Genomic DNA, 21,926 nt, shown 5'->3' on the forward strand with positions numbered 1-21,926 from the left:
AATGAAGGCAAGACAGCATGGAGGAGTATACCATAAGCATAGTTGCATGCTTAAAATATGGGTATTTTAGAGGGTAGAACAATAATAAATTATTATTTCATGAATTTGGGAAAATATTCGTCTACAGAGTGTAGTCCATTTCATAGAATTTATTGGGGGCTGCATTTGTGTTTGACGAAAATTACGAGGCCTACGGTAAATGGGAATGAAAAGGCATAACAGTGATGAGAGAGGTCTAGTCGACTAGGCTAATATTTATCTAGGGAGAAACGAATTCTCAAGAGTACTACCAAACTACAAAAGATTGTATTGGTTTCTAAAAAAGCAGTGGTGAGTGGTGGGAAGGGTCACCCTCCTCCATAGTTGAATGGTCACATCAAGTAATGTTGATTTCAACCTCCTTTTTAATTTTTCAAAGCTTTGAGCCCCTCTAATTTGTCTTTCCAGATAAAGCCACATACTATTATTACTTTCGGACGGGTAACAAGTATGACATGTAAGTTTCACCTTCGGAAAATTCATAATTTAATATGATATCATATTAAATATTTTTAAAAATTAATAATTAATTTAATAAAGATAATATTTAAATGGATAGATAGTAAAATTTATCAAATTCAGGTTAATGTGAAATTTCTGGAGCAATTAATTTTAGTGATGAAAGGACAACTGAGAATGACATATTGAGAACTTTCATGTCTCGATTCTGGGATATACGTTTGACATGCATACATCATAAAGTCACAAGATTGAGTTTTATATATATATGAGTTTGATGGTTGAAGAAGAGGGGGGTAGAGATTCAAGGACAAGTTTTGCTGTAGAGACATGTACAAGTAGAGAATCGAAGAGGTATAGGAATTAAAAATGGTCAAAGAAATCAGATCACAAACACTAACCCCCAAAAATAATGGTGTCGTCCCTTTGTGAGACCAAAACTATGTGTGTTATCTTCTAGCCATGTGTCTGTAATAAGGTGTGTTAATACCCCATTTCGTATGACCCCACCAAGCTTCCTTATAATATAGTCTCAATCACAAGTCGCTTCCAAGAATCATCTCTTAAAGCCAAAAAAGAAAGAGAAGGCAAATTTTACTCGCATAAGAGGAAGACTAAATCTCACTTTATAGCCACATGAGAAGCCTTGGCCCTTTTATCATCACTTCATATCTTGAGCACTTTATAAACTTTGTCATCTTATCTTCCCTCTTGTTTTGAAGCCAAGTTGCAGTGATTGACGTGGGTATAATGTTTGTTTTATAGAACCAATAAGATTATGTCTTCTTCTTTTTAAATAGTAAGGTTTTTTTTTTTTTTTTTTTGGGTACCCATGGATGATGGTGGGCTGCCACATGCTCATGTGTCCCAAGGAGAGAAGGGCGCCTTAACCTTAGGGCTATTTCCTGATGTGATTTCACCACACTCTCCCTCTCCCTCCCCCCCCCCTCTCTCTCTCTCTCTCTCCATGTGCTGTGCCCTTGAAGCTGAATTACTCAAGTGGGGATTGAGAATTTGAGAGTTGGGACACGCGGTAAGAAAAATATCTTTGTACCCGCAGAGAACACCGAGTATTTTTGCTAACATATGGCAAAGACCTATGATGGAGAAATATCAAATATGTGAATTATTAGATGTAACCATGCATGGGGAATCTAACATCTACGGCTATTTTTAGACCGGTACATCATCCTTCCCTCTTTTTATTGTTTTTCCTAATTTAGAATTTTATTCAAGTACCAATATAATTTCCTATTTTTATATAAATTATAAAAACTAAGAAAGTGCGAAACTCTCTCTCCAAAAAATAAAAAAAGCAAAAAGAAAAACCTCTATATATATATATATATATATTTAAACAATAAAAAATCAAGTGATTCATAATCTTGAAATATTTTCAACTTATTTTTAATTCATACAAGTTTGTTTAGGCTTTCAATTCATTTTGAAATTTATAGTACTATATACCTAATATTTTAATCAAGAAAATATGAATGGGAAATAAAATTTTTTTAGATTAATATAAGGTTTAAGCCTATAGTTCAAACACATTCTCAGAGTATGGAGACTTAAATTTTATTTGGTTCTATTCAGAAAGTTCATGACACCCGATGATTTGATACAGTGAATTTTCTTTTTTTCTATCCATATTTTTTTTAATCTAAGATTTTTCATATATAAATGTGTATATTTTTTTATTATTATTATTATCTATTCTTTTTATTGTGTAACAGACATGCAATACAATATGCATTAATTTGAGCTTGATTTTTCTATTTTTATTTTTAATTATATATGGGATCACAACCTTTTCTTGAAAGATATTTTACTCGAAAAGTAAAAGAATCTAATTACTCACTTACCAAGGGGGGAGAGTGTTGGGTGAATGATTTTCAACTGCTACCACACAAATAATAATAGGCTAATGTTGCCAAGGAGATTTTGCAGACCGCACACATTATTTTAATCCAATAAAAAAACCAATATTCAATAATTAGAACTCACCCAACAATGCCCTTTTTGTCAAAGTGCTTGAGAGCATTGAGGGCATCGCTAGCTAGCCTTTGGTTTGGTTTGTTGGCTTTTCAAAAGCAGATTTTGGGATGATGTCCTTATTTATTTGGCATCTTGGTGGCAACCTCACCAGAAGAACAGCCTTTGTTGCGGTACATATGGAGGCAAAGAGAGGGTGGAGACCATCATCATCATCATCACTTCCAACATCTCTATTTATTAATACGAAAATAAGCTTTAATTTAAGGATTAGATGTGGGCACTGCGTTGTCTAATGATGATCCCACCTGATGATCACCATGACTGAAGCAATTAATTAAGTGGAAGCCATGTGAGATCTGTGCATGTTTCTATTTCCCTTAACAAGGTGATAGGTTAACCAAAAGGAGATCATATAGATAGTGATGAGGAGATGGTCCCACTACTCCAGACTCCAGAGCCTCTGCAAATGGGTTCAACGGCAACCTCCAAGCCAGTGTCAGAAATGTCGAGGCCATGGTGATGATGCTGAGCTCCTTCATTTTAAACCATGCATTTCAAGCCAAATTAATATTACAGCACATGCCTTCACTGCCATGTCTCCGATTAGCAGTACTACTACTACGACTACTACTGCTGGTGTCACACCACCCCAGTGTCTAGAATTTCAATTCGTATCAAAAAGATCACACACTATACATATATATATGCATGGCAGGTCTGTGGGCTTGTTCCATATCTATTTGATTACTCTTGCTGTTCCACCATTGACCAAGGATTTTTGACAACCTATTGTATCTTCCACTCCAATCAAAGATCACACATGTAGGCCCCCGTAACACAGGAGGGTTCTCTTTTACCACTGCCCCATCAGATTCTTTACCTTTTTCTTTTCTTTCTTTTTTTTTTTTGAATGTCACATCTTACATAATTTCTTACAAAGTTGAAGATGGTTTGTTTGCTTAGAAAGGAATCTCGTATTGGTATTTTGTGGAATTCATTCTTCCAAGGTTCAAAACGGTGATCACTAGATCTCCTTTAATAATTGTCTTAGATAATTTCTCTTTTGATGCCTTGGAAGCTGCATATGATATAACTTGACCCATGAATGACATGTCTACATCGGACCCTTTTCATCAACCTCCCTCCGGATTGGGAAAAAGGTGATTACATTTTGTATACAAATGTTAGCAATAGTGTCAAAACATGTTCCAATGGATGCCCATGCCCATGCCCATGCCCATGCCCATGTCAATGTCCATACCCATGCCAACAACTTTATAGATTACACTAATAATATAACCCATCACATATGCTTCTTTGACTGAAGACAAACATCATACACATATGCCTAACTGCTTCAAAGAAACTCAACAACAATATGATTCTCAACCTCAGAAATCTAACATTTTTTTTTTCTTTTCAATGTTCGAGAGGTTTGGAGCAGCCCATGCAAAGTGGAGAGATAATTGAAAGAAATCGTTTCCAAAAAATTAGGTCATTCTCCATAGCAGATATATACAAAGGAATATCATATCATGGGAGCTCATAGGTGTTTGAAGAGAGTCCAACTACTAGAAGCAGTCTCTGGGGCTATAATTGAAATGGAATGCCAACAAGAAATAATGAAGACTAGTTGAAAACCTAGCTCACAAGATATATAGCATGCAGACTGAAATCATGGGTGCTCCCTAGCTTTACGGGAAGGATGTCCCAAAATGAATGAGATTCAAGATCCAGCTAAATTTTCATTTTTAAGGGTGGGGGCGTCCATTAATTGATAAACCCTGTATCCCATGTAAATTTGAGTCAAAATTTGGGAGATTAGATGAAGAGAATAGTGGGAAGGCAGCTGTGGCAAGGTCGGTTGAGAAGGACCAAGAAACGAACAAGAAGCAATCAAATCCATGTTTCTCAAGTACTGAACAATGAACCATGAACAATTTTTCCATGATCAGATTTCACACACACCCCCCACGAAGGTCATCAGCCCTTCCAGTTGGGAAACAACTCATCGAAGCACTACCAACCGGCCCCTCCACCTCTCCTCATGTCTTCCATGCATGGACCCAATATTTCTATGCTCCCTGTATATATACATATATAAATTTCTTGAAATGGGTCTCAACAGCACCACATGTGCCTGCCCATACTATCAGTCTTTCGAGGCATGAACCGTAATATATGATATGGTCTCCATGCAAATTACATCACTGGCGTAGGTTAGATCCAATTTTTGGGGGGTTATTTTTCGTGGTACGTTTGATAATTTGAAGCCAGTGGGTGCAAGACAGGTCAGCTTATAGGGTACTCTTTTTTTCTTTTTCCTTTTTTATCTCTTAATGTTATGTGGAAGTTTCTAGTGTGAGTGACATATTGACGTGTTTGTGACCCAATGGCTGATAATATGTTGACCAAAATGAGCATCCCTTACACGTTGGAATTATTGTGTCCTTGAACTTCATGTTTGATATGGGTTGCGTGCATTTTATATACGAAATTATAGATATTACATACGTTATAAATACAACATTGTAAAGAGGCCATATATGTTCCTTGTACTTCAAGGCCATTTTATATACTCCCTTATTTAAGATTTTTAAAAAATGATTTTTTTTTAATAAATATAAAAATAAGGTACTTTTGACCATGTTAGGATATGAACCCCTTCCGACTATTTTTGTTTCACCTTAAACTTATATTTTAATTTCGATTTTTTTTATTGTGAACTCATTTTTTCAAAAGATGAATTTACTTTTCAAACAAAAAGTTTCTATATTAAACTCATCTTTGAATCATGAACTATGATAATTTAAGAGTTATTATTAACACAACAATTTCGTTAAAAAAAAAATTAATAATTACCATATTTGTGCAAAAAGCCCCTCTTTTTTCCTTGGTCATATGGATTGTGATGCAATAACTTGGTGCATTATATTGTTAAAGAGTGGTACCATATTTTATTAAATTATCTAGATGATCTTTTATTTATTTTTAAATAAACATAGTGCATAAATAGAGGGATAATTACATATTGTTAATTATGTAAAATATATGGTAACATGCCATCAAATAAGTCAAAGAAACAAGTGAAGGAATTTGTTAATTTTCATGATTAGTAAAAGGTGTAAAATTTTTAATCCTACCTGCAATAATAATTCTACTTGGGTGGGTATTTTTTAAAAACGTCATCATGCCAACTCTTAACTTCTCATTTTATAATTTTTGAAAATCAAAATATTGATATTGAGGAAAAATATTTTCAATAATCATCTTCTCTTTTGTATCTCTGGATCATCCATTTTGTACCTTTCAAATTCTGTTGTCCTTGGACTCTCCAGAGCAAAATGTTTAAAAAGGTAACGTGGCGTCACTGAGACCATGGAAAGTGTCTTCTCTTCCAAGGGCAAAAGGTCATTCTTCTGACTCCAATTTTTTCTTTTTTTATTTGGGAATATAACATAAAAGGAACTGCTTTTTACTCGAGAAAATCTTGTAATACCAAAGAATGGTAAAGGAGATGAACATAAGATTGGAGTACAGAAGGTACGATACACACATGTTGCCCTCCAGTTAACCTTTATAATCCATCAATGTCCTTCAAGAATTGTGTTCCGTCCTAGACATATATGTGACTAATGATTAAGGGTTGGATTTTAAGGCTCCGTAACTACAAGTCTACAAGGAGCAAAGCATTTGGGAGAAATGTTCAAAGTCATTTGTTCACATGGGAGTCTGAGAAGTCATTTGTTCACATTGGAGTACGAGAGGTTTACAGATAAGAGGTGTTGACATTTGATGCACTGGGGAAGGACAATTGAATTGACTGCTACTAGAAACCGAGTGGGCTTATGATGATGAAAAACACATTTATGAGATGCAGTCAAACTTGTCACGGGTGGCAGCCAGGGAAAATAAATAAATAAATAAATGCAAGCAGATACTGTGAGACATTCAGCCAACTCATACTCAAAACATTTATTCTTGTGCTTTTCAATTTGTTGCAAAAGGAAATACATATATGTTTATTTTTTAAAAAAAGGAAAAAGGAAAAGGAAATATATGATGGGCCTATTTTGGTCCTAGGAGTACAGTAGTTTGAAAAAGATAAACCAGAAAATGACAAAAGGCATCCACAGTCACAGGGTTGCCCATAAACATAATGTGATGTCAGGGTTTCGCAATGAAAATTAGTGTAAAAGCCAAAAGGCTTACTCAAAGGGTGAAAAATCCAAGTAATGTAAAGCAAAATAGAGAAGGTACCCATACGCAGGCAACTATTTGGGAATGGTAGTAAACCACTGGGAGCATAGCATTGTACCCGTAGTAAAATTCTTTGACAGTTTAAAGCCTGTTTCAATTACTAATGTGGCGGCAAAACATAATTTGATAAATATAAATTCTCCTGGACGAACATATTTGCTCCACATTTAGGACGGTAGCATAGAATTTTGGGTTTTTTTTTTGGAGAAAAACAAATAAATTCTAGGGCTTCTAAGATGGAACCTGTCTGCACTTAAACCCAGGTTGAATAAATCTATATATCCTGCTATTTATCCCAATATAATGTGGGTTGGTGGTATGATTATCCACCTTTATCCTGGAAACTTAAAATTGAAATTTATCATAACAACTTTATATGGAAGATTAAAGTTAAAAATTAGAAGCAAGAAGATGTTAAACAGATGTAACAATATAAAAGTGCACAATTAAAACTTAATAAAAGCAAATGATTTTAAAAGGAGTAAAATGCTGTCTTATACACACCCCACACAATCTGAAAGCTACATGACTATCTCTTGGAAAAAGAAAGCTGTTTCTCTTTCTCTTTCTCTTTCTCTTTCTTTCTTTCTCTCAGACAGACACAAACATAAACACAGAAGAAAAGAAAAGAAAGGGATCACAAGAGGGAGCTGAAATAGTAGAGATTTAGAGCATCATAAGTGGTGGGGTAAAAGGGGCAGAGCTTCTAATGATGCACTGTCCACATCCCTCCAAACTCCCTCCAATGTTTCTCTTTCAATGCTGTGTCAGTCCTCTTTTTGAGTCTTTCTGCTCTGCTTCGCTCCCTCTCTCTCTCTCTCTCTCTCCAGGTTCTCTGCTTGTGCCAGTCATGAAGTATTATGGGTACCACTCCACTGCTAACATAGAGGGCAGGTAAATTATATCCCTTTGCATTTTTCCTGTGGTTCTCTCTCTTTTTTTTTTTTTTTCCTTTGAAACCTTTTTGGCTGGTGCATGGTCTCTATCCTGAGCGCTGATGTCCATTATATATCCATCCAAAACTCAGGTTCCACAAACCCCGAAAAATTGGTAATTGTACAAATCCCACTTATAGCTTCACATGGTTGCATCACTCGCTCTCTGGGTTTGCACTCACAAGGTTGCATTGTAGAGTGAAGTGAGAGAATGATGATATCAGCGTCATTCATCTTATCTCAGATCCTGTTCTAAGTATAGTCGTAATCAAGGAGGCTTGACCGGTCTAACATTTCAGAAACTCAGGCTCTGGACTCTGGATTCTGGGATTGGTCCAACCTCAAGCACCATGACTCATAAAAAGGAACTCCAGCAGCCACAACAATATGACCTAAAAGATCAGATTGTAGTACAATCTATCTTTGTCATGGCCACATATGATGATCACATGATCTTACTATTCAACTAGCTGGCCAAAATTGGATTTGGTCCTAGTGCCCCTATTCAATGAGGGTATTACATTTTGCCAGAATTTTCTAGCATAACATGCAGTCTGTTAAACAAATTAAGGAATCGAAGGGTAACCCTCAATGTGCATGACCCAAAAGCAATTTCAAATAAACAGTGCCCAACATAATACTGGGTGCCCAGTATTTTCTTGATAATTGATCAATGAAGTTATGCCTCAGCTTCTCATTCATGTTTCTATTACCATATGGAGAGCACAAATGTTTTCTAAGAGGTGAATTTTTGGTGTAAAGTGATTGGTATCTTGTAACACACTAGAACGAAGGGAACATGAAGACTTGCAGCCACTTGGCCAGGAAGACAAAAATACTCATCCTAGGTCCCAAACAAGAAAAGGATAAAAGTAAATAAGTCTCAGGCCAAAAGGAAAAGAGCGCTCATCTTGCCTAAAGGTCAGACAATTGAAAAATCCATTGGAATCTGGGCGTGTTCTAACTTTCTTTTACCTATTGCATTATCTGATAAGTTTTAAAACTGTGATAGAACAGCATCTCTACCCCACATAAACTCTAGCCCACATTGTTTCATAACTTTTCTCCTTCCTTGAATTTTCTTTTTGCCATTTTGGAGCTAATCTAGCATAGGCACATGCTTGAGCTCAAAGGGCTTGAATGATTTTCGGTAGGGACTAGTTTCCAAAAGAAAGCCGACCTTGTAGAAATTAAAAAGATCATAATGGACAACGAAGATGAAAAAGCACATTTTCATGTCCCACCACTAGGCAAAATCCACCATTATTCCATAACCAAAACAAAACGTCCCTCATCATCCAACAGCAAACTTCCATCTCCAGTCAATTGAAAATCTGGGGACCAGCCATAAAGACACAGAATGGACAGTCTTAAGAACAGACCACCAATTCAATGTTTAATGGCCTTGGTAGGACCAATGGAGTAGTGGTTCCAGCCTAACACTAGGATAGTTACATTTAACTGGTGTTGAAGACCGAACACCATAAACAAGTTTCTTTATTTTATTTATCTAAAAAAAATAGAACATTTGAAGTTTAACTTCATCCACAATAAACATACTCAGAAGTCAGAAAACATGCATAGCCACTAAAATTGACACCGAAATAGCAATAATGCTAAAGTCCTGTTGGAAAACACCAAACTAAAAGAGCTCTTAGGCTTTCATTTGATCCAACAAGTGGCAATATGAATTGGGACTCCTTAGGTCCCCTTGCAGGTATCTTCCCACACGTCAACTCAGTTGATCCAAAGAAATACCAAACCCCATTTATCTGTATGTTTCACATTCTTTTGAATGCCAACAGAAATGATGGTGCTAGCATATCAAAACAATCATTGTGGGAGCTAATTTAGAAGAATAGTGATCACTTTTTCAACTAGAACCAAAAGCAAAGAATCAATCAATCAGTCAGTCAATCACTCCAGCAACATAATCTTATCTGATAATCTTATCATAAAGCAAGTGCTTTGAAATGATTGGGCTTACTATTTTTGTATTTTATTTCTTAACATATATAGAAGGGTAAACAGGACTTATATGGATAAGTATAGGAGGAAAAGGGCACTTGAGTTGATACATCCAGGAAAAAAATGGTGGAAGTCTATGAAGCAATGGACTAAAGCATTGAGTAAGGTGATCCTTCATTCACTGAATCCAGGGTCCTTGTTTTTCTTTTATCTTCCACTATTGACTTGAGATAAAATGAGAGCACATCCAATTTGACTTTGATTTATCACCACCTTACCAGAACCAGTTTTTATATTAACTTGATTTAACATTGATAATGTAGTAAATTCGTACACTGGAATGCCTTTTTACAATGAATGGGACAGTAGTCTTGACAAGTCTCAAAAGCCGAGATGATGGCCCAGCCAATCACCTCGGCACCTGTGTTCACCTAATGTATTTTCCATATGTGCTAAAGCAGGATAACAAATTAAATTTATCATAAAATTTTTAGGCTTAATTTTCTATGCGAACCTCATGATAGATGAAAATACAAACAGAAGGCTTCACCAATGACAAGCCGAACAAATGAAGAATGAAGTAAAGAAAATCTGATAGTAGTCTATTAATATCTTATTGACACATTAACAGAATTTTAGGCACAAACAAGCCAGCCCAATTTGAGTACTAACAAGCATGCTCAAGCTTTGTTCATCTGTCACTAAACAATTCTGAGCTCACCTAGCCAAAGTAAGCTTAAATAGAGTTTAGGCCTAAATACAAGCTTGGGCTTGATTTTATGAATTATGCTAGAATGACTTGAGGACTAAAAATACGAGAGTAAAACTATACTCACAAACAAATGGGAGGAAAGAAATAATAGAATAAACGGTCCCTATTTCTTGTATCTATACATGACCATAGTGACTGCAAGCCCCCCAATTCAGACTGTAGGTTGCTTGAACCTGGTTCATTGACCATTAAAAAAATGAGTGTTAGACTAAGGCTTGAGCTCGCCTCATAAGATAACAAGCCTTAGATCAGGGCTCAAGCTAGGACATGATAAATGGTAAGATGAACAAACCTGTTCTTGAGTTGAACTAGTTAAAGTGAACAGGATCCATTTGCACCCAAAACACAAGCATGCTAAACAAGTGACTAAAAGTCATAGAGTCAGTCTAATAAGGTTGGGGGAAATCATGGTGCTGAAGTTTCAGAAGCTATTTAGATGGATTGATATTTTTCAAGAGATGTGGATTCTTTTAGAGTGGGTAAAAAAAAAAGGTTGGGATTTTAGAAAGATGCTGAAAAAATTTGACCTAGGAAGGAATGTCCTACGAGCATTTTTTGTTTTCTTTTTGTTTTTTTGTATATATATATTTTTTTTTTGGTATCACATAGCAAGGATGTTTGGGAAGAAATTAAGCAGTTTAAAACAGAAAAGGTCATGCATTGGAACTTGAGCTGCAGTACTAACCTAATCTCACCTATGGTATTGTGTTCTCAACCCAAACCTCAGTTAGGTCAAGTTGCTTGGGCTGCTCAAGTTAGCAAAGTAATTAGTTCTGTTTATAGCAGATATACTTTTCTTTTCTTAGTACATCTATTACATCACACGCCAATCAATCATAAATTAGGTGGATATGTTATACTGTAAATATGTGGAAGTTGAAATAAGTTGCAAAAACATGAAACATTCGATGAATATGTGGTGAAGATAACTATAATTTTATATACAATAGAAACAATTGAAATCATCCAGAATTAGGGTTCTTATCATTTTTATATTTTCTGAAGGACTTAGTGCGATAGATAATTTCTTGCAACTTTAAATTTCTGTACCATTTTTAACCTAAAATATTAACATCTTACCATATTTATCAAATGCTCAATGGGCACTCAAGTCACATACTTCACCTAGATCCTAGAAGCAGGAACTAAAGGAACACACCAAGGCAGTCTAATGAACTAATGCAATTTTATAAAATTTTAGCATGCAATTGTATAAAATTTTCACAGTTGTATCCATGAAAAATGAGAATCCAAATGGATTGGCAAGATGGGCTTTAGACAAAAATAGAAGGCATGGATAGAATTTTACATTTCTTTAGTTGAATTTTGCATTTCTTTAGTTAAATTTTCCATTTTTGGTGAATGGATTCCAGACAGGATTCTGTTAGAATCCTAGGGGCTTGTAGCGCAGCCATCTTTCCCACTATTTGTTTGTGTTACTGATAGGGCCCCAAGCAGGCCCTCTTTCCCCTGTTTGTCCTAGTGTTGGGGACCCTTAGTTTTCTCATCTCTAGGGCAGTGCACTGTAGGTTTTTCAATGGGTGTAAAGTTGGGAGAAGTGGAGACTGGAGAGGCCATGGAGGTTTCTCACCCTCCCTTTGTGGACCATACGCTCCCCCTTTTTTATGAAGCTAGTAGAGAATAGTCAATGTATTTGAGGTCGGTATCTATATCTACTTTAAGGTAGTTTATGGCTAGAAAGTTAACCTTGGGAGAATGGTTGTGGATCAAAACCTTTCCTACCTTGACTAGGGCTTTGCTTGGAAATGATTGTGAAGGTTTGCAGTAGAGAGAAATTGTCTTCAGAGATGGATCATTTTTTGGAAATTTGGGGAAATATACACAGAATTGGGGCTCTAGGAAGGCATGAGAAAAATAAATTATTTCTAAAATTTAGAGAGATTGACAAGAATTGAGACTCCAGGGAGTTGGGAGGCAAGGGGTATCAATTAAGAGAGGTTCGCAGGAGTTTTGGCAACAAGGATCTAACAAATGGCCTCACATAGGAAAATTCTGGGCTTATTGATGGTGTTTGTAGTCTCCTCTAAAAGATTGATTTCCCACTCTATATGGAATTTCCTCTAACAAGAACACATATATGGCAGGTTTTTGGGTGGAGGACATGAGCAAGGTCATGGGCGAAGTCACTGGAGACCTTACCTTAAGAGATCTTTCCATAGAGAGATTGAGCTGGTGATTGATTTTTGGAGTGCATTCACCTTTGGCTATTCAATGGAATTAAGAGAATAGATTGGTGTAGATGCATGCAAGGAATGGACACTTATATTAATTTTTTTATTCTTCTTTATCCTCAAAGATTTTCTTTCATTTCCTACTAAGTAAGAAGATTCATGGCTTGAAACCACCTCTTAACATGTGCCTTTATTTTAGTCCAAGAAGCTATTTTGTGGGAAAATTCTAATAATTGATTATCTTATGAGGATTAGGTGGTTGTAACCAATAGATGCTGCATGTGTAAAAATAGGAGCTTGCAAATCATATTCTCATTCATTATAAAAAAATTCATCTGCTATGAGACTTTTTGCTCTACTCATTTGGGTTTTAGAGGGTGCCCTTGTGGCAGATTAAAGGGTCGCTTTTGGGGACCATATTCGTTTGTGGTCCCTTTTCCTTTCCTGATTATTTCCTGCTTGCTCCAATTTTCTAGTTTTATCTTGTCCATCAGCACTAGTCTACCTTCACTTAGCCATGGCTTGTGGCAGATTAAAAAGGTTAACAACAATGATCTGTTGTAGCTAAGGAGGTTTTCTAAAGCTTTAAAACCACATGGTATATTCTGTGTGTGAGCAATAGTGACACTCTCAACCATCTTTTTTTTTTTCACTGCTTTATAGCTCTAGCCTCTAGGATTATGGCACAAAATTTTCAAATGGGTTACAGCTGTTCAAATTCCTCCTAGATCTATGGTTGATATCTCGTGATCGCATTCCAAGGTTTTGGGCTAGTAGGCGCAGGGTTCTTTAGAGAGATTTGGCTAAAGAGCAATGCCAAAATATTTGAGGATAAGGCGAAGCCAGTTGAGTCATTATGTGACTCAATTACTTTCTTCCTTCCCAATGGGCATTAGTAACTTCAGAATTTTTAGGCTCAATATTGCCATGATCAGGTTGGATTGGAGGTCTATTTGCCATTCCAATACGAAAAGTGATGAGATAGTGGTTGTATGGAAACCTCCTTCCTTAGGTCTTTCTAAGCTTAATTTGGATATTCAATCTTTAAGAAACCATGTGATAGGGGAAAGCCTTTTAAAGTTTATTCAATGAGGAAATGGAAGACCTAAGTAAACTTTAAGTAAGGTTAATATTAATTAGAATTGAATTAGGATTGGTATTTGTTAGAGTCTAATTAGGATTAGCTAGTTGAGTTATAATATAATTAGAATTTGAGTCATGATAGGTTATTAGAGTCCTAGTAGACTTTGAATGTTATAATTAGAATTAGAATCATAATAGGTTATTAGAGTCCTAGTAGACTTTGGATTTCTTAGAGAAGCCTATAAATAGGCTAATCAATGTAAATCAAATGGATGAATTGATATTAATAATATTATATTTTCTTTCATTGCAAGGTTGCAACCCTCAATGGTGAGACTCCATTGATTTTCTTTTAGGTGAAACTCCTAGAAGGCCTTAGTGAAACTCTAAGGTTTTCCATATTTTCTTCATTGTTTCTTCTTTCTCTCTATTTCTTATCTTATAATTTTCTCTACCATAAAATTTATTCCTTGTTCCTCTCCTTACACCCTAAAAATAAAACCCTAGTCCACCTACCCTTGAGTGTAGGCAACCATCCTAGGGTTGTCCTACATCACCATGATACATAGGTATTAGCATAGTTTGTTGTGATCTATAGAAGAGAAATGGTTAAGTGTTTTTTCTCAACCCAGTTTTAATAGCTTCTTAGTGGAAAGTGTTGCGGCCATACTCATCTAGGCTCCTTGTGAGGTCCTTGAAATGGGAGAATTGGTTACACAAAGTGTTTGATCCATCTACCGAATTGGGTTGTTCTTTTAGATGGAAGTCTCACCTCGGCTAAACTACAAATAGGTTAGCTAAATGGGGTGTTTCCTTGTTAGAGGTGTTTACAGAGGAGTATTTACCTCCCTGGACATTGTGATTTGGTTTTGGGGTCAGCCTACAATTACCTTTTTAGCATTTTGTGTCATCCTTGTCTTCGAGTGATTCAACTATATATTGTTGATTCAATTGCATTTCATTTTCTTGATTTCTTTCTGGAAGGACTGCTCATCTTTCATTTTTTTTCTTTGAAGTGTTAATCAATAAATTTCATTGTTTTTAATTGAAGAAGAAAGGAGGCCACATGATAGAGATAGAGAGAGAGTGATGAGGATGAATCTCTAAAACATACATCAAGAAAGGGAATTAGTATTAATTACAATTAAAGTAGGATTAGGTTGGAGTCAATTTAAGATTAGCTAATTAATTTATAATATAATTAGAATTTAAGTCATGATAGGTTATTAGAGTCCTAGTAGACTTTGGATGTTATAATAAGAATTAGAGTCATAGGTTATTAAAATCTTAGTAGACTTTGGATTGGTTAGAGAAGCTTATACATAGGCTAATCGATGTAAATCAAAATAATGAATGAATTGATTGATGTTAATAATATTATATTTTTTTCATTGCAATTGTTGCAACCCTCAATGGTGAGACTCCTAGAAAGCCTTAGTGAGACTTTAAGGTTTTTTTATCGTTTCTTCTTTCTCTCTATTTTTTTATCTTATTTTTCTCTACCATAAACTTTATTCCTTGTTCCTCTCATTACACCCTAAAAACAAAACCCTAGCCCACCTACTTTTGAGTGTAGGTAACCATCCTAGAGTTGTCCTACATGAGAGAGAGAGAGAGAGAGAGATCGGTATGCAAGGTGGGCATGCTTGAGAGTTAGTGCATCTTTACTTGTTTTAGTGTATTTGTAGAGAGCATAATAGTAATTTCCTTTTAGGATGAAGAGCACTCTAATTAGTCATTGAAAGTGTTCATTCTCAATTTTTATTTTTTTTTATTTTTAAGAGGAATAACACTATATGTAGTAATGCCAATATTATGCCATTGAATTTTTGTATTAGGCAAAGAACTTGGCCACAAATGTTAAGACAAAATATATAAGCTGGTAGATGGGTTGTATAAGCTTTTAGCTAAAGTGTAGGCCAATTGGTGAGAAAAGCGATTTCCAAGTTCCAAAAGGCTTTGGTATAGGGAAGATAAATCTTTGATGCAATGCTCATAGCTAAAGAACAATTCTAGTGGTGTAATTTGTAAGCTTGATATTGAGAAGGTGTATGATCATGTTACTAGGACTTGCTATTAGCTATTCTTGAAAAGATCTTAGCCAAAAATAGATTAGATGGATTAAATGATGCATTTCTACAACAAAGTTTTATGTGCTACGTAATGGTACACCAGATTTTTTCAAAGTTAAAGAGGGTTGAGACAAAGGGGATCTTCTTTATCCCTATTTATTTGTGCTTGCGATGAAAGTGTTTGGTTATCTTTTGGAAAGGGCTAGGGAATGTGAATTTTTTGTCCCAATTTAGGCTGTTTTGACTTGGCTACTCATGTGGTTTGAAGCCAAATTGGGTCTTTTTTTTTTTTTTTTTTTAATTATGCTAATATTGAATTAAATACACCTATTTCGCTTTTTATCTTTCTTATTTTTTTTAATATTATACCACATAGTAGTATTAAGTAAATTGTAATATAGAATAAAGAAATTTTCAATTAAATTCTAACTTTGGTAATTGAAGAAGTGCTTTATCACTTTTTAATTTTTTTAATTATAATAAATAAAATTTAAAGATAAATATAATAATTAATAGCATAAAAAAATCCAAAAATATATAAACATTACTGCTTTAAAAAATCTAGAGATGAATTATAATAATTAATATAAAAATCAAGATTACCACATGATAAGAAATTGTATAGGAATTATATTTTATCAACATCTAATGTATTAGAAAACTATTATTGTAAAACTAATATAAAATTTTAAGGTTCTAAATGAATCAAAGTTCCTAATAATGTGATCATGTTTTCTTAAAGATTTTTCCCAATATCTGATTAAAACAAAAGACCTAAAACAAATAGGTTATCCATGTACAATTAGCAATAACACCAAGTAAAATAATGCTTAGCATTTTATTATATTTTCTAACTATAATTAACCATGTAATATTATAGATAAATTATACTTATCTTATTGTGCTTATAACTAGTGTTAATTTATTTTTCATGAATATCATATCCAAGTACCCTCAACTATTATATTTTCTAATTGCAATCAACTGTGTAGCATTAAAGATAAATTATGCTTATCTTATTGCACATATATTTATTGTCAATTTATTTTTCATTAATAGCATATACAAGTACCCACAACCATAGTTGAGATCCATTTTAGTCAAATCCACGCATCCTAGAATTTTAGGATGCAAAGGATTTGACACCTAGACACATACCTGCACCCGAAACCCCTACATGAACCCATGTAACATAGGCCATCATAACCTTAGATTGAGTTGGAATTCTCAACTTAAGCTTACACGTTTTTCAAGTTAGGTACAAATTGGCCATGTTTAATCAATCCAAGTTATAGTTCTAATGCACTCTTGTTTTGTGAGAGATGGCCATGAGAACTTGAGTCAGCTCTTCCTTTCTTTGATAGATTAAATTCAATTATTGTAATATGAAATTGCAAGGTAGTTTGTTGTGGAAATAGGCTCTAAGGGTTTGCTTTCATAAAACCTCTTTCTGCATTCCTTCAAAGTAATTTAGATTAGGAAGGGGGGTGATTCCCAACAATATCATATAAGGATGATAGATGTGGAACTAGTAGACTATCTCTTTTGTTATTGCCTGGTGGCTAGAATTCTTCAAATGGTTGTGTTTTCTTTGTTTGAGGTGATCTAGGTCATAACAAGGTTAAATACCAACTAGGGATGGTAAAGTTTGGTATGATTTGCCAATATGACTCAAACTTGACACATTTTTCAAAGGGTTTAAATTTAGTATAATCATTTTTGGATAAAATTTATGTCGACCCACATAACTCATTTAATAAGAAGATTGCTTTAACCATATTTACTAATTGTGTTGACCCACATAAACCATTTAATAAGAAAATTGTTTTAACCATATTTAATAATTATGTCGATTAACTTTATAATATCCATAAGTTATTAACTCACATTTGATTCATTCAAAATTTGATTTTGAATAAATAGATCAATGAGTCATACATATTTCTTACTGATCAAAAAAAAAATCAATTGAGTCATAAACATGTCAAGTTGGATATTATGGATAGATCAATGAGTCAATCATATGGACTCAAACAAGACCTAACTTCACCTGATTTTTTTTATTTTTTTGATAAGTAAAGATAAATATGTATAAATTAGTAATAGAAAAAGGTACACTAGAGTACACAAGATTTATATAGGGAGCACAAAAAGGAAGGTCTCGAAAAAAGCACACAAAAAACACCCAAAACACTCAAGAAGACAACCCAACCTACTCTACAAATTCAAACAAAGGAATTGAGCCTTCACTTATATACATGCTAACCGAAGTAGAAAGAATACATGGTAATGAAAGTTTTAACTTTTGACATTTTGTTCCTTATCTTCAAAAGCACTTCGATTATGTTCCTGCCAAGTCGTCCAAAAAAAAGCGAAGGGACTAGATTATTAAATAGGACTTGATTATTAAATAAATTACACAATGTGTTACCTATTTAATAATTAGATCATGTTTAGGTTCATGTTTTTGACCTAATTATAATTCATGTCATGTTTGGGTTGACCTATTTCGCCAAGTGTTTGAGTTTTGATACGACAAGAATATGACCCACCAACACATATTGTCACCCCTAACACCAACTTGGTTCACCGTTAATGGATGAAAGGTGGTAGTAGAGTCAAGAAGGAGGTGAAGAGGGCTGCAACTTGTTTCCTTCCAGAATACAACCATGAAGAGCAGCATATGAAGAGCATCTAAAAACAAGTAGCTTCTCAAAAGATGTTCTCTTGAAGTTTTTCCCCTTTTTTTCTAGTTTAGAGCTAAGAGAACTTCAATAGTAGGTAGACTAACCATTTCTTTTAATGTTCTTGATTCCAAGATTTGTGATGGACTGAACTTTGTACACATCATGTGTGTTTGTTTCCCATCTTGGTTTGCTCAATAAATTCTCTTCTTAAATTAATCCAGAAACATTATCAAAGCAATGGCCAAAAATTCACCAGACAAGAAAGAATTTAGAGCTCACCTGAAAGGCCTATCAAAGAATAAGCTTTGGAGGCAAGCTCAAAAATCAGGAAAGAAAGTTGGCCCACTGGAAAATTTGCGTTTTTTTTTTTTTACTGTTTAGCGATAAAACTGTAGACTTGTACTATTCAATATTTGAGTGCTCTTAAATCAAAAGAGGGCGCACAGGGATCTGAACTCGGTCCTCCCAAGTGGTAAGGTGAGGGCTTCACCAATAAGCCATTTTTTAATTTATAAATATTTATGCATATGAAATATAAAGATCTTATTTATCTCCCTTAAAACTCCTATTAAAATATTAAAAATAAAATTCTAATATACAAATAAATTTTAATTATCTTATTTTCAAATTTCATTAAGCTAAGGGGAATTTTTTTTTAAGTCTTAAAGCAAGTTGCTATAAGATTTAAGATAAAAGTAAAAATAAAAAATAAAATAAAATAAATTTTCCATTGTGAAAAGTTAAAAAATAAACAATTTTCTTTTTTAGGGAAAAAAATCAATAAATTAACAAGTGCCAAAAAAGGCCACACAAAATACACAAGCACGTTTCGAAGCAAAAGAAAAACAAGAAGAGAGAACAAAAAATACTCCCTACAGCCTATCCAATTGGCAATCAAACATGGACATGGACATGGACCCAACCCCTAGTCCCCCTTTGTTCCACTCTAAAAAGTTACACATAAATGAGGATTTAAGCTCTTGATCAAATAACTCAACACTTTCAAAACCCCTTCTATTTCTCTCTTTTCCAAAACAAACAAAAGATGTAACATTCCAAGCCTTCTTTCTTTTCTTTCCATTGACCATTCCAACTTAGAAGTGTTGCTTTGATTGAGGAATGCAACACCCATACCACCCCAAACAAAGAGAAGACCAATTTCCATAATAAATATACCTTGGAACAGTGAAGAAGGATGTGGTCACTAGATTTCTCCTTGCCTTTGCACAAAAAAAATTTGTTCACCAACATCCAAACTCTCCTCTTCATGTTGTCCATAGTTAAAATCCCTTTCCAAGTAGCTTCCCAAAAGGAAAAAAAAAAAAAAAACTCATTTTTAAACAATTTTAAAAATGATTTAAGTCCTCAAACAATTCCTTTAAGACTTTACTGATATTTTCTGAAATTTTGAATATTTCATCAATTTTTGATATTTTCATCCTTGACCTAACCCGCTCCCCACCAAGAAATCATGACAACATAAAAATACTTCCACCCATGAAGAACCAGCCCAACTAAGTTCATCACAAGCACTAACCCAGAACATGCTAAAACTTTTGGTTCATTGTGTAATTTCACCAAAAAACAAAGATACATTGAACAGCAAACACAAACCAAAATGAAACAAATTGCATTTTTCATTTTGAATTGTTACATTGCAATGTCGGTATTTAGATTTTTCACCCTACAATCCCATATACAGTTTTTCAAGAAAATCTCAATAATTTTTTTTGAAAGAAAAATGCTTAAATTACAATGAGAAATCTAGTTCTCAGCTCGAAATCGAAATTCAATACCTGAGAAAGTGAAACACAAAAAGAGCTTCCAAAACACCCAAACAAGCACCAGCAACAACATCAAAAACAAAATGCCGGCCAAGCAAAACCCTGGAAATTGAAGTCGCCGCCGACCATAAACAAACAATCAAAACAATAAAATCAACCGCCTTACCGGAATCATCGGAATCGAATCGACTTTCAGTCGATTTCAATTGAGCCACCGCCTCCCCGATCAGCGCCGTGGAAAGATACAAAAACGCCGCAGCAAAGACAACTCTAGAGGAATGGCCACTGGGGAAGGACCAATGATCGACGGCAACAGTGAGATGCATGCCCTTATTGTAGACCGGACGAGGTCGCCGAACGATGTACTTGATGACACCGACGAGGAGGAGATCGAGGAGTAAGCCGATGAGGAGCGGGATGAGGATGGGGCGCAGGGAGGAGGAGGAGAGTAGAGAAACGGCGACGGGGAAGAAGAAACGGCCGTCGCCGGCGAGTTCTAGGGTTTTGAGGAGGGAGCGGGGAACGGGTTGGAAAAGGGTGTGAAGGTGGAGAGAGAGGGTGGTGTCGAGGTTGATAAGACGGCGGAGGAGGGTGGGGGATGGTGGCGTTGTGGGGGTGGTGGTTGCCACTGGTGATTGGTCACGGTCCATCGGTGCCGGTTGGTCCGTGGCCTTCTTCTCTTCCTTCTTGGTGTCTACAAAACAGAAAGCAAAGAAAAACGGTGTCGTCTGGGATGAAAATGGAGCCCAAAAAATCTACATGGAAATGAGTCACCCGAAGCTGGACTTGGTCTTGGTCCGCCAATTTTAGCTGGGATTTGTATCGTGGGCTTCAACTCAGAGTCTGGACTTTTCTCTTGGTCCAGCTACTTTTCAAAGCGGGTTCCTTTAATTTTTTTCAATTTTTAATTTAAATCACAGAAAAAATAAATACATTTTGTAAATAAACAAATATTACAAAATTTTATAATTTATTATATTGAGAAATAATTTTTTGAATTCCTAAATCCGCTTATCATTTTCTCAAACCCATCCCATTAGGAACGGAATGGATGGTACCCAAAAAGACCCTCTCATTGCTGATCCTGACTAGAATTGGTCTGTTACAGGCCCAAAATCTAGTTGAAGCCCATTCATACTGGTCTCCTGGACTTGGACTTGGCCTTGGACCCATTACAAAAATGGACTCTCAACTGCATTAGAAAATTCAACATGGTTTTGCAACTGTACTAGACAGGCTCTGAGCTGGACCCATCATAAATCATGCCACCCAACTCTTTCTTCTCACCTGGCCTAAGTTCAGCATAATTTTATTTTATTTACATTTCATCTTTAGAAAAAAAAATTAAATCAATCAATCAATTCTGTCCTTGAGAGAATTTAATGACAATGACTTGTTAACAACCAAAAAAAAAAACTATTTGAAAATACCCTTTCTCCTAATAATAACATGAATAATACAATACTCCCAATAGCCATATATTTTATCTTTCAAAAATAAGAATCAATTGGTCTTCCATTCTCCAGAGCATGTATAGGAAATGACCTCCCAACAACCAAACTTATTTAATCAGTAACAACATCTAATCAAACTATTTCAGAATTGCTGGGTCTTTACGAATACAAGTCATATTTTATAATGAATATAGCAAAATGACGTGTTAATAGGGAAAAAGAAACA

The 21,926-nt window shown here is 35.0% G+C and overlaps 1 protein-coding gene across 3 annotated transcripts; it reads right to left on the reverse strand.

The window, feature by feature from the left end:
• Nucleotides 1-7,199: 7,199 nt before the first annotated feature.
• LOC117933427 (probable lipid phosphate phosphatase beta) lies at nt 7,200-20,999 on the reverse strand. Of its 3 annotated transcripts, none has more exons than XM_034854791.1 (2): nt 20,413-20,999; nt 7,200-10,601 (listed from the first exon to the last, which is right to left on the reverse strand). In XM_034854791.1, the coding sequence occupies exons 1-2, from the start codon at nt 20,894-20,896 to the stop codon at nt 10,489-10,491; spliced, it is 597 nt and encodes a 198-aa protein (XP_034710682.1). In that variant the 5' UTR covers nt 20,897-20,999; the 3' UTR covers nt 7,200-10,488. The 3 variants fall into 3 exon arrangements, with proteins under 3 accessions (XP_034710682.1, XP_034710689.1, XP_034710676.1); XM_034854798.1 differs by lacking the exon at nt 7,200-10,601 and adding an exon at nt 16,512-18,124 and having other exon boundaries at nt 20,413-20,997; XM_034854785.1 differs by lacking the exon at nt 7,200-10,601 and adding an exon at nt 20,035-20,157 and having other exon boundaries at nt 20,197-20,996.
• Nucleotides 21,000-21,926: the final 927 nt, after the last annotated feature.

This window comes from Vitis riparia, chromosome 2 (assembly GCF_004353265.1).
Source record: "Vitis riparia cultivar Riparia Gloire de Montpellier isolate 1030 chromosome 2, EGFV_Vit.rip_1.0, whole genome shotgun sequence".
Classification (NCBI taxonomy): Eukaryota; Viridiplantae; Streptophyta; class Magnoliopsida; order Vitales; family Vitaceae; genus Vitis; species Vitis riparia.

Bases quoted from the DNA above. Each gene is read 5' to 3' on its own strand.
- LOC117933427 (XM_034854785.1), bottom strand. From the start codon at position 20,896: ATGGACCGTGACCAATCACCAGTGGCAACCACCACCCCCACAACGCCA.